Raw genomic sequence first — 13,155 nt, forward strand, 5'->3', positions numbered from 1 at the left:
CATTAATTTCAAGAATTTCGGCCAAGATTTTATTGGAGATTTACCATAGTAAAGCTGATTGGTTTCAAGTTGATCTCACCAAGCCGATGCACCTCTTTAAAACTTGAATGCTACAAGTTTAACTTTCTTGACATCCGGAATGTTGGTATATTCAAAGAAGTTTTCTACCTTTGAAGCCCAATCAAGAAATTCTTCTACATCCAACCGTCCATCAAAACTAGGGAGGTCGATTTTCATCTTGTACTCAGTATTACTATGATGAACTAGTTGTCCTCCACGGTGAAAACCCATTCTCTCTTGTAAACCACCCAAGTAGCTCTCTCCTTCATTCGAAGAATCAGAATCTTGCAACATACAGCTTCCTCCTTGAAGTTCTTGGGGTCTGAATCTTGCTTGGTATAGGTTTCTTGGAGCTGATTTCTGTTTTGTCTGGTTTCTTGATGAAATACTTCGTTAATCTTGGTCTTCCCATAGTTTCTTGGTGGTTCTTGTTTATCAAGGATGGCCACTTCTTCACCTTTCGCCTTATTCATACCAGAATCTTGAGGTTCTTGGATCCGGATTCCACCTTTGTTTGGTATTTCCACATATTCGTGACTGTCCCTCCGGTCTGAATGTTCATTCGGCTAAGAACTTGGGCTAACATGGATCATAACTCACCCATTTCACCTCTCATTTCGATGATAAACTTCTCCACTGTTAACAAACGAGCTTCGACAGCTTTGGTTGAAGAGGATGCTTCCGCGTCCATTTGAGATTGAGATCCAAGAAGAGTTCGTGTTGGATCGGCACTCTGATACCAGCTGATGTATTGCTTCAAGAATTCAAGAATACTTCTTTTATTAATGACTAGAAATGAAGGCACAAAGGCCTATTTACATACATTAGGTGATGGTTAACCTAGGGAGCCGGTCAACCTAAGGAAGATACCTGTTAAAGAAGGTAATAAACTGCTTCTGTTACAGCTGGTTGTTACAATAGGTTAAAGCCTCAAGATACAATTAATTCAATTCTAACGTCTTAAATTCAACTACAACTAGTCAACAATACAACTACATCAGTAAGAATCTAATTCATATTCTTAGTCACACCTTCATGGGTCACTGTTTGTATTCGATCTCAGTTTCTGTTGTGTGTCTATCTTCACTGCAAATCAGATCTACATTTGTGGGTTTCTGTGTCTGCAAGTTCTAATCAGATGTACTTTGTAGGCTATTTGTTTGCAAGTTCAAATCTTCATTTACATGTTTGTGCTGTTTTTATCTTTGCTTGCATTCCAGTCCGTCTGGGCTGCCTGCATTTGGTAAAGTTGCCAAGTCGCAAATATTGAAATTTGTTTTTGGTTTGGTGTCTCTCTTGCTAGTTGCCATTATGAATTGCTCAATCTCGTCAGTCTACTCTTTTCTCTCTTACCATGATGAAACATACTGACCTTGCTCATTAGGATATTGTCTTCTCTTGTATGTATTTTGTGCAACAAACAAAAATCATAGATTGTAGACTTCAAAGCATCATACCACATGACTGACAACATCAATGGTTTTTATTAATTCAAATTACACCCCGATCATTCATCGGTTTGAATTTAGATGGATCTCTGTGTGAAGTCACAGGAATGTGGTAAAAAAGGAAACTCATGAGTGACTTGAATAGTATCTCTAAGTTTCATTTAAATTTGTGTGAATTTCATGGAGTGGATTCAGGAAATGTGATTAGTAGTGCTAAGCAACATAATTATCTCTAATTTTCCCTTTTTTTTTTTTAAAGAGAGAACATCTTCTAAGTCTTTCTTTGAACTCTTGTCATGAGTCCTTTTCTAATTCTGTAGCCCTTCTAGCAAAATGGGGATGGAGATACTTTGATGAGGAGGGTTCTTTTTGGGGCAAAGTAGTCAGAAGCATTCATGGTAAAGACTCTTTCAATTGGCACACGACGGGCAAAGGTGGTAGGAGCTTGAGAAGCCCTTGGGTAAGTATCTCAAGATCTTGGCTGAAAGTTGAGTCATTGGCCACGTTCAAGTTAGGAAATGGAAGCCGGATTGCGTTTTGGCTAGACCCATGAGAAGGAGTGGTTCCCTTTAATATCTTGTTTCTTAGTCTTTTCAGAATCACCATTTTTCCAAAAGGATCCGTAGCTGACCATTGGGACAGTCTTTTAGCCTCATGGTCAATTTCTTTTCGCCGGTTATTAAAAGATGATGAGGTGCTTGAATTTCAAGGTGCTTGGGAAAATTGCAGCAAGGAGAGTCTTAGTTGCTTTCGACAAAAGGGTGTGGTCTTTAACAGTCAAGGGCAGCTTCACGGTCAATTCCCTAAAAAACCACATTTCCCCCTCCTCCCCTTTGGATAATGCTCTCTTCTTGGCCCTTTGGAAGCCAAATAGCCCTCGATGGGTTAACATCCTTATTTGGATCATGCTCTTTGGCCAGCTGAATGTAGCCTTTGTTTTACAACACAAATTTCCCTCTAATTACCTTTCCCCTTCTATATGCCCGTTGTGCCTTCAGTTTGGCGAAGATCCTCTCCACTGTGCTCCTACTCAGCTTGGTGCTAGGAGAACTTACTGTCCATCTTCAATCTAACATGGGTGATGAGCAGCGACTTCCTGGGAAATGTGCAGCAACTTTTAATTGGAACAAGCTTTAAGAACTCCATCTGTTTACTTTGGCTTAATGCGGTTAAGGCTTTAATGGCAGAATTATGATTTGAGAGAAACCAGAGGGTGTTTAATGATAAGTCTCTTGGGTGCCAAAGTTGCTTTGAGTCTGCCCGTCGTCTTGCTTCTTCTTGGTGCACCCTTGCCAAACACTTTAATAGCTATAGTATTATGGATTTCAACCTCAACTGTAGAGCTTTTATCTCCCCTCCTAATGGCGGATCTCAGCTTCATCAGCTGCTGTTTCTCTTGTTTTTCAACCTTGTTTTCCCTTTGTTCTATTTACTTTGTAGTTCTCTCTTTTTCCGGCCACTGTTTTGGTCTTGTTAAGCTGTTTGTATTGTGTTTGGCTACTTTTCAACCTTTTTTATTTTCCCATTAGTCAATGATGATCTGTTCTCTGGATATGATGAGTGCGCTAAGGGGGTGTCAACCTAGTTGAGATGCCCGGGTGCACTAGCTGATCCTTATGCTTTTTGCTCATTGTATAATCCTCTTGTACTTTGAGTTTTAGCTCACCATTTATTTAATATAAAGAATCGTTTCCTTTTAAAAAAAAAAATTATGTTAGTTTTGTTTTTCAGTCTTGTTCCACTTTCAAGTCCTTGACAAGTATAATCCTCTTGTACTTTCAGTCTTGTTTTTATTTTATTTTATTATTTTTAGAGTTCAAAATATATGAAGAGCATGTTGCTTCATAACCTCTATCATTAACCGACATATCTGATGAAGGAAAAATTTGAAATATCAAGTACTTTTTAATCTTTTCACTCTATGATTGAGAGTCTATCTGTAACGATCCAACTTTCTAATATACTACAAGGACACCACTACATGCATGCATAACCTTGAAAACATATTTCTAGAAGAAAAATCCAATAAAAGAAATAAAACTTTTTCATTAAATAAAGCTCTAAAATAATAAATAAAAAAAACGTTGTTCGGGGTACCCCTAATCCATTTCAAAATAAATTAAATAAATAACTGACTAAAACAATCGAATAATTTAAATATTTGACTCTAAAACAAAACATAACACTTTGAGAAAATCATGTGCGGAAGCGATATTAAGTCCCAATGGCTCTGTCACAGATTTCTCTTGTTATTCGCCAGTCTATCTTTACCTCTATTTGGAAAAAAAAACATGTAGAGAAAAGATTGAGTATAAAAAGACTCAGTAAGTGACCCACTACTGGGCCCACTAGGTGTACAGGTTAGTCTTCTTAACAAGACAAATGTGCATCCCAACATAGGCATAAGGGGCAAACCTGAAGACAAGAGACAAAAAAAAAAAAAAAATCATAAATATAGGTGGCGATCCCATAAGGATGCCAAAACATACACAAGGGATGTACACAGCTCGTTAGGAATGCTAACAGTCACCATCAGTCTAACATAGTCATAAGCATGTAATCATAATCTTCAAACATACTCACTCAAGAGTTTCCAGAACAGTCTCAGCAGTCCATCCATCATTCAAAGGTAGTAAATCATTCACATAATATCATATGTTCCGTAACATAAACACAAGTTTCCAGAACATCCTCAATAGTCCAACCATAGCAAGTCATAGCAATTCAACCCATCAAAATAGAATCATGCTTTCAGTGAAATCACAGTCTTAACATCAATTTGGGTTCGAGTGTGAACCAATAGTAAATCACTTGACTTAGAGTAAATCCAAACGATTTTGTGCCTTTGTTTATCAAACTTCTCAATCCAAAGCCTAAAACATAAACCATAATTAGTTTCATCCAATAAAGTATAAATTTCCAACACACTTTACCTCAACTATCCTTAAACCATTTACCCAAATGGAGGTCAAAACAAGATCAATCCAAGATTTCACTCAAAGACGTCCACCAAGTAGTCCAGCCTATGCACAAATCACCAGTAAGACAATGACTAAATTCCCCAACAATTAAACTTAAGATAACCTACAAAAACCCAACGGTTTCTGAACAGTGCCTCAAAGTCCTTCAAAGCTCCAATCTAACACAAGCATTGTGAGTAACAAACTTAAACCAGCGCAAAGCTTAATGGGTAATCTGCCATTAAACAAGAATCCAACAAAACTCACCGATTGTAGACCCAACCTTGCTGATAATTTCTTCAAAATTCTTCGAATTCTTCCAGAACATTAAATCTATGATCAAGGCGGTGTGAGAAAACTGAAATTAAACCAACCTACCATGGACACACTTGAAAATCAATTAAACTAACCACATACCAGTAGATCGGAAACAACCCAATGAAATCTCATCAACTCACCAAAACACGTCGAACTCTGAAAATCTGGCAATGTAAAGTGATGACTCAGTGGCAGTGACCAACGGTCGGCGGTGGATGAGTGCGGCAGACCAAAAGGCGGACGTTGCAACGAACGGACGACCCGACGAAAACCCACACGAACGGCCACGTCGAGCACCGGCTACGAACGACTGTGGACAGCGTCGCGGCTTTAGATCAGGCGGCTAGACTCTAGCGGTGGCGCTAGCAGGTGAGTGAGGCGGCTGGAGATCGTGGCTGGAGATCAAGTGGGCTGCAGCTGGATCACGATGCGATCTGAAACTACGGCGGAACGAGCGGCGCTAGGTCACACCTGAGAGAACCCACGGCTGGCATGGTCGGAGTGGCGCGGGATGACAGATTTGGAGCTTCTCGTGTGGGTGGCGGATCTGGGGGTTGAGGGTTGTGCACAATTGCGAATGGAAGAGAAGAAAAAGTTGTGGATTGGGGGGAAGGGACTCACAGCTGTAGGTGTGGAGAGGAGGGAAAAACTAAATTTCTTTTATTTATTTATTTAAACCTTAAATCTATCTATCTATCTATCTATCTATCTATATATATATATATATTTTAAAATTAAGGCAAACCCTAATTTGACCAGTCAACACCCAAAATACATATATATATTTTTTTCTTTTCCTTTTCCGCTTTAACCTCTCAATCTCCCACAAAAATAATCCACAAATCCAAATCACTAAATATAAACTTAATTATCTAATCAAATTTAATTCAATGTCGAACTCCAAAAATTGAAAATATAATTCCAAATGGGGTTTTAAGTCCGTAGTTGAGGGCTGGAGATTGGCATTCTCTGGATGATGGATCACGAACTTGTATGTCCCCTTTCCTTAGAACTAAAGGCGTTGTCTCTTTGGTGGTTGACTTGGGTGGAGGGCTTCTTGAGTTTGAAGAAGATGCTGGAGAGGGTTATGGATGAAGTCTTCTTTAGGGCTAATAAGAATGTTGATAGCCTTATACCAGTAGGATATTTCCTTTTCTCTGGAGAGGTTTTATGGTGGGCCTGTTGCTGTCGGGGGTGTCGCTGGAAACGAAGAGGTGCCAACTGAAACCCATTTGCTGGTGCTTGGTTAATCGAGACATGGTTCGGTGTAGATAAAGAAAGGGAAGATGCAGTTGAACTTATAATTGTGTTTAGTTTTTAATATTAGTCTTTTATTTTTTAATTGTTTTTTTTCCATTTATTATTAGTTTCCTCAGCAGAAATTTTCTTGTGTTATATTTATCCATTTTTGGATCTTTTGTTTAATGAGAAATTATTCCCTCCAAATTTAACGGTATTAATCTGGACTCCTATAATTAATTCTTCCAAGTACTCTGCAGAAGAACACTTCTGATGGATTTAAGGTTCTCAAGCAAATGGAACTTGCGGGTGTACAACCAGATTTCCTGACTTTCAGCTATTTGATCAGCAATTCTGAATGTGAGGAGGATATTGTCAAGGTATAACAGAATTCTTCAAATTTTATTTCTAATTTTGCTTGTGACCAAATTTTAAAACACGTTGATATTATTTGCCTAGTTTTTATGCCTTTCGAAAAACAATTATTGCCTTTCGTACTTGATGTTTTTCTCCTCCAGTTCTTGAATACAAGGATTTGTTAAACCTAGTCTAATATCACTAAAGTATTTGACATACTAAAAGCCTCTCAAAATGATAGGGAGAATAGAAGTGTAGACGATAGGAAAAATAAAGTGATCAAGAATATTCATCCTAGTTTCGAACCACAACTAGCTAGCATTCTTACGAAGTTCTGCAATATGGATAATTTGAATTTTTGTATACGTTATATCAAGCAGGTTTTGACAAGCAAAATTTGGAGTATTGTGATTTAGAATTTTATCTTTATTTCATAAAGTAATTTAATTTCATTGTTATTAACTTGAGCATAGTTCAACTAATACAAGGGGATACATTCTTAAGTCTTGGACAAGATGTTAGAGGTTCGAATCTTCCACCTTCTAATTGTTGTACTCGAAAAAAAATTAATTCAATTGTTAATTTATATAATTTGACCTATGATTATGCATTGTGTCTCTTTCCAGCACACAATTTTTTATTTTATTTATTTATTTTTTATTAATGTTTCTTTTAAGTTGATGGATATTAAATGGGACTTTATTCTTGAACTAATGCATAGGTCAACTTCAATGTGAGTTTTCCATTGCGAATAGAAAGTCGCCTCTCTTCTGGAATTCATTCCTTCATATTTCTAATTTTCTTTTTCTCCGTGTCAATTATTATTGACGCTTTACCATTGCTCTTCAATATCCTTATCATTTTTTCCCTTTTACGCTCTTCATCCTTTTCAATCCCTTAATTTTATCTATAATATTCCTGTCCTAGTTCCAATCCGCGCCGTAAACTCCTCTTTCACAGTTGGGTCTCTGGTAAGCTGCCAACTGACCATATATAGTTAATATGCTTGTATTGACTATCCCGTATAACTAATCTAAATGCCTAACAAACTATGCTTTGTACCAATCACTTAGGTCTTGTTTGGTAACCATTTGACTTTTTGTTTTTGTTTTTGAAAATTAAGTTTATTTCATCTTCATTTCTTACCATGATTTGCATTTTTCTTAAATATAATGGTTGAATTCTTAGCCAAATTCCAAAAACAAAAACAACTTTTTGAAAGCTACTTTTTCTAGTTCTCAAAATTTGGCTTAGTTTTTTAAACCATCGGTGAAAAGTAGATAACAAAGGAAGAAATTTGAAGATGGAAGTAGTGTCCATAGGCTTAATTTTATAAAATAAAAACAAAAAACAACGAAGCCTTAGTACGTTGTTTTTTCCTATCTGATTATTATTCACTTTACTGTTAAGCTGTAAAAGCCAAGCATTGTATGAATTTAAAAAGAAGCCACCTTTCTTCCCGCAGTATTATGAAGAACTGAAGAGTTCTGGAGTTCAAGTGACGAAGCACATTTTCATGGCGCTTGTGAATGCATATGCTGCTCATGGACAAGTTGAGAAGGCAAAACAGGTGCTTGATCTGGAGGTCCATGCTTTTATATATACGAAAATTTCCACAAGAGTTGCCTGAAGTGTGCAGTATGCAATATAAGATTATTTAGACGTCATTTTATCTTGTAGGTTATATCGGATGAAGGAATACCAGTCAAGAACTTGAATGAAATTAGAAATGTGCTAGTTTCTGCTCTTGCTTCACATGGCCAAACGGCTGATGCCCTGAAAATTTATGATGAAATGAAACAAGCTGGATGTAATTTGGAGACCAAAGCTGTTATCAGTCTTATTGTAAGTTGAACATTCGTAATGGTCCTAATGGATGATCATTTCCTCCTTAGTTTTGTAGACTAAACAGCATTCCCTTTCGTTTTCAGACGCACTATCCATTTGATGGGTCGTTGAATAGATTGCTTCAGTTACTTGGTGATTTGCATCATGATTTTGATGACTGGGTAAATTGTTGCAGCAGAATTATCTTGTTTTCTGTAAAACACCACGATCTGAGGTTCATCCTGGCAAATTCCTTGCTTATTTGGATGATTTAATTTTTAGATTTATTATTCTCCCATGAAAGAGAATTTGGTATATAAAGAATCATTGCTTTCTATCTTTTTGGTAGTTCAACTGTTGATCTATTGAAGCAGCTCAGTTACAGATGCGGTAATGATGAAGGGATTATGGGAGTGGCTTTTGATGAGGTTGGTTAATTCCTTTCCCATTGTATTTGCTATGCAAGACTCTCCATTAGAAGCGCTTTTTCAATATTTTTGTTGAGGGACTACTCAAAGATGTTTACAGGAGTGATTTCACATAAAACTCTTTTTTTGAAGTCATCTCAATCTCACCCTAAATGTGACCTTGTAATTGCTTTCTAGGAGGCAAACACAGATGATTCAATACAATTAGCTAACTCTTCCTTTGCAAAACTTGCTCAAGTCTTTTTTTTTGTTTGTTTGTTTTTTTTTTTGTTTTAAGTAAAACTATTGTGAGGGTAGGGGATTGAACCTCTGACTCTTGGATCGGAGCGCATGCCAATACCATTGAGCTAAACCCACTTTGGCAGAACTTGATCAAGTCTTATAACCATATTATGAGTTTCCGATATGGGATAAATCTCAAAACATTAACTTACAACTCATTATTGTATCTCTAGGTTTTTTCCTTCATTGCAGAGTCTGAGCCTACATATTTAGAAACAGGCCTTCAATTGCTTCAATTTATAAAGAACGATCTTGGTCTTTCTCCTCCACGGAGATGCCTCGATTTTCTGCTTGGCGTTTGTGCTAATGACAGAGATGCAGAAAGCTCTCGCCTTATCTGGAAAGAATATAAACATGCTGGCCTCCCTTACAATGCCATTACTTACTTGAGGTAAGACTGTGATGCTGTTGCTTGTTATGTTCCTTTCCTGTGAGCCTTTTCTCTAACTTGTTGTTTTCGTCGAGCTTTAACAGTTCGGTTCACCTAACTCGTCCATGGGGCAATTTTTGCAGGATGTATCAAGCTCTTTTAGCATCTGGGGCTGTAGAATCTGCAAAAGTTTTGCTTGATAAAATTCCAAAAGATGATGCTCATGTTTGCTGGATAATCAAGGAATGTGAATTGCTTTATATTGGTTCTCCTACAGAGAGGAAAGCAAAAAGAAAAAAGAAAAAGAAGAAGAAAATGAGCAGAAATAAGTGAGGATTGGTAGGATAGGTAATTAAATTAACTTCTAGAGTAGACAAGAGAATGGGCAGAGATGAATGTCAAGCCGTTTTATTTGCTGAATCTATAACCATTTTAGACTGAATGATGGGAGAAAAGATGTATTTGTTCAAGTAAATTGATATCATTGAAAAGTTGTAAGAAAATGATTTGTTATCAATAAAATGATGAGAGAAAAATCAGTTGACAAGCCTTTTTCTCTTCCCTCAGGTTCAAATAGAATAGGCATATTAGTAATATATTTTTTGGGTTGGGGGGGAACCAATTTTTGCATCTTAAATTTTAAACAAGTGTTAGAGTTTTTACCCTTAGTTCATTTTCATTGATTTGTCCACTAATTAAAAAAAAAAAAAAAAAAAAACAAGTATTAAGATCTTCATCAATTTATTAATTTTAATGAAATAAAGTTTTGCTAAAAAATAACTTTGATCAATGTACAAATTAACCGTCAAATAATTTTGATAAAATTCATAAATTTGAATAAGAAGGAACTATGGAAGAATTTTCTGTCATGGGCAAAATCACATACAAACAAATCGGGAATTTTGATGGATTCAATTTTGTTGTTTTCCTCAAATCTTATCAAATAATTTATATTAACGAAAGATTCTATGATTTAAACTTTAATAGAAGTAATAATTTAATCCCTAAGTTTTAGTTGGCAACCATGTAGTTCCTGAATTTTCAAAATTGCAACAATTTAGTTCTTAAACTTCAATAATTGACAATTTTAGACTAAGAAAATAGGTGGGATAGAATTTGAAAGATTTAAAGGTAAAATATATTTTTGGTTCTTGAGGTTTGGGGTCAATGCCTATTTGGTCTCTAAAGTTTGAAAAGATATACTTTAGTCCCTTGGATTTACAAAATGATTTTAAATTGTGTGATTTAACTTTAAGGGTTAAGTTCAAGAATAATGTGATTTTTAAAATTAATGAAAAAAATGGAGTACATAGGAAAGAAATTTCAAAAGTAGGATTGAAGGGAAATGTATTGACAAAAATAGGGTAGATTTGTTTAGGCAGAAAAATCGCGTATCCGATACATGATTATGGTTCAATCCAGTCAGAACCCTGTGGATGTTAGATGGCTACCATGTCAGCCATGCGGACTTGGTCAAAGGACCAAACTTGTGGATTTTAGTTTTTTTATTTTATTTTTTTTTCGGTTTTGATTTTTTAAAAAAAGTTTTAACTAACAATTTTCTTCCTTGTTTTGTTCTTGATCTTTTATATCATACTCATTTACTAGATTTAGTGTCCTATGATGAAATATAATTTCATTAGTTTTTTTAATTCCAAGATAGTAGTTCACATGAAGCTAAAAGTTTGAATTACAAGTAACTCAATTTTTCACATGGTGGTCGTCTTTGTGTGCCTATAGATTAGTTTCACCTTGTTGACGTTGTTGTCTACGACGAATACGTCTTTGATCAATATCAGCAACATTGAGTCGTCTTGTCTGCTGAATAATACTTTCTACATTTACCAAGGTTTAGTCACATATTGAACTCAACTCTGGTAAATTGTGTTGTACCAAATATCGTACATCTTGTATAAAATTATCATGTATGATGAAAAAATTTAATACTAAATAATTTTCATCTCATATATTTGGGAAATGTAAGAAATAAAACTCTTACCATGCAGTAATAGTAAGCGCTGTCAGGTATGATAAATCGTCTCGTGATTGAATCATACAAGGAAAAATATTCATATGACACAGCTGGTTCATTTGTTATTTCTCCTTGTGCACAACGATCATGACGTGCATGCCTTTGATATATATTCTGCATGAATTCAACGCCAGTCTTGTTCGTACTTATCTCTTAAATCAATCTGGTGTAGTGTTGGGAGTGTAAAGCACAACAATGATATCATTTGTCACAGACCGAACTATCTCAACACACGACTCTGGTTTATACCACTCTACAATATGGAAGTATAAAAGAGGGCTAATGGTCAACCAAATGTCTTGACCATCACGATATTAATCAGACAATAATGACCAAATATCTTGCGTGTATGACATTCAATTAATAAGGAAAAAAAAAAAAGAGCCTTTGGTATTCTCGAAGTGAAAACCAAAAGGGTTGGCTTGGTGAATTTGGTAGCAGGACGGAGGACAAACGAGTCGTGTAGACGATAAGCAAGTGGGAGAGAAAATAGTGCTATCGCATAGCAGAAGTGCTTATCGCATAGAGAAGCTACATGATCATGTAGGATTTTGCTGAACGATCGTTTAGGAAAAGGTATACGATCGTTAAGCTAAATCAGCACAACCATACGAATCATTTAAAGAAAAGCTATCCGATTTGTCTAGGCAACATGTACGATCGTTTAGGCGCGAGGTATTACGATCGTTTAGACTGAGAACGCTATCGCATAGGCTCTCAAGCGATCGTTTTGCATTACCAACGTGCGCTTCACGAATTCTTTTTGGGCGAATGAACATCTACACAAAAATGAAAACATTTTTCATTTTAACCCATCGGTTACCATAACCAACGCGTGCCCACTACCCACGTTCGAACGTGGAAGAATTGGTTAATTATCATATAATTAATCAATTGATTAATTAATAAATATAATCATATTATATTTAACATCCTATAGTTTTGATATCACATATCTACTATAATATTTTCTCCTCTACTTGATATAAATCATATTTATATCTAATTTCCTCCAAAATAATGTATCTCTATACATTTTAGTCAATTAACATCATATATAATTAACTAGTCCAATTATATCATAATTAATTGAACTTCCTCTTGTCCATTTGAACATTTCAAATTAACCCAAACACTGGTTCTCGACTTTATCTAAGCTAACCCAGGGGACCTAATGAGACATGTGGCTCGAAGTTCCAACGGTACATGAATAGCTGACTAAACTCTTTAGCACGAGATCCACCATCCGTTAATTGTCATTGATTCCACTAAAGACCAACAACTAAACTCTTCTTACCACAGATATATTTTTGTGTCCATTGGATATAAACCAATCATGAGTATGATGAACCTTTCACAAATGCTTGTAAGTACACTGAGCCAATTTATCGTTTTGTCCTATAGTTATATCTCACTCCTTAAGTACCACTGATTCCTCTAATGAACAATACACATAGTCCAACTATGTGTGTGAACACCTCTCGGGTCAGGAGAAGGTATGTGGTGCCACATTGTTCAAGCCTCCGAATCAGACCTTAAGGGAGCCATCTATCTACTTACCCCTGCCTCGAGGAAAGGAGTGAATTCTATCTTGTGCAGCTGAGTTCCCAGCTCCCAAATCAGACGAATCCCAAAATGGTAGGTTTGAATCGGCGACCTGGCCACTTGACCCATACAAATCAAGGACTACCCTCAATGGCAGGAGTTCCGAACTCATTTAGGATTGAGGTCATGTTACCTATGGTCTCCTAGTGAAGTGAAGTCTTTGTCATGAATGGTGTTTATATAACGAGACGTATAACACTCGTGGTCAGGTCTTATACAAACTCTTTGT

General features: G+C 36.2%; 1 protein-coding gene across 2 annotated transcripts in view; it reads left to right on the top strand.

Annotated features, from left to right (window-relative positions):
• The window catches only part of LOC120085733 (pentatricopeptide repeat-containing protein At4g04790, mitochondrial-like), a 35,699-nt gene extending 25,863 nt beyond the window's left edge, over positions 1-9,836 (top strand). For both annotated transcript variants that reach the window (XM_039041900.1, XM_039041901.1), the window contains 7 exons: positions 6,286-6,405; positions 7,848-7,952; positions 8,063-8,227; positions 8,314-8,444; positions 8,559-8,637; positions 9,093-9,310; positions 9,433-9,836. In XM_039041900.1, the coding sequence (XP_038897828.1) occupies positions 6,286-6,405; positions 7,848-7,952; positions 8,063-8,227; positions 8,314-8,444; positions 8,559-8,637; positions 9,093-9,310; positions 9,433-9,622 (1,008 nt within the window). In that variant the 3' untranslated portion in view covers positions 9,623-9,836. The remainder of the gene's footprint in view (positions 1-6,285; positions 6,406-7,847; positions 7,953-8,062; positions 8,228-8,313; positions 8,445-8,558; positions 8,638-9,092; positions 9,311-9,432) is intronic.
• The last annotated feature ends 3,319 nt before the right edge of the window (positions 9,837-13,155 follow it).

The sequence above is a fragment of the Benincasa hispida genome, chromosome 9 (genome assembly GCF_009727055.1).
Source record: "Benincasa hispida cultivar B227 chromosome 9, ASM972705v1, whole genome shotgun sequence".
Lineage (NCBI taxonomy): Eukaryota > Viridiplantae > Streptophyta > Magnoliopsida > Cucurbitales > Cucurbitaceae > Benincasa > Benincasa hispida.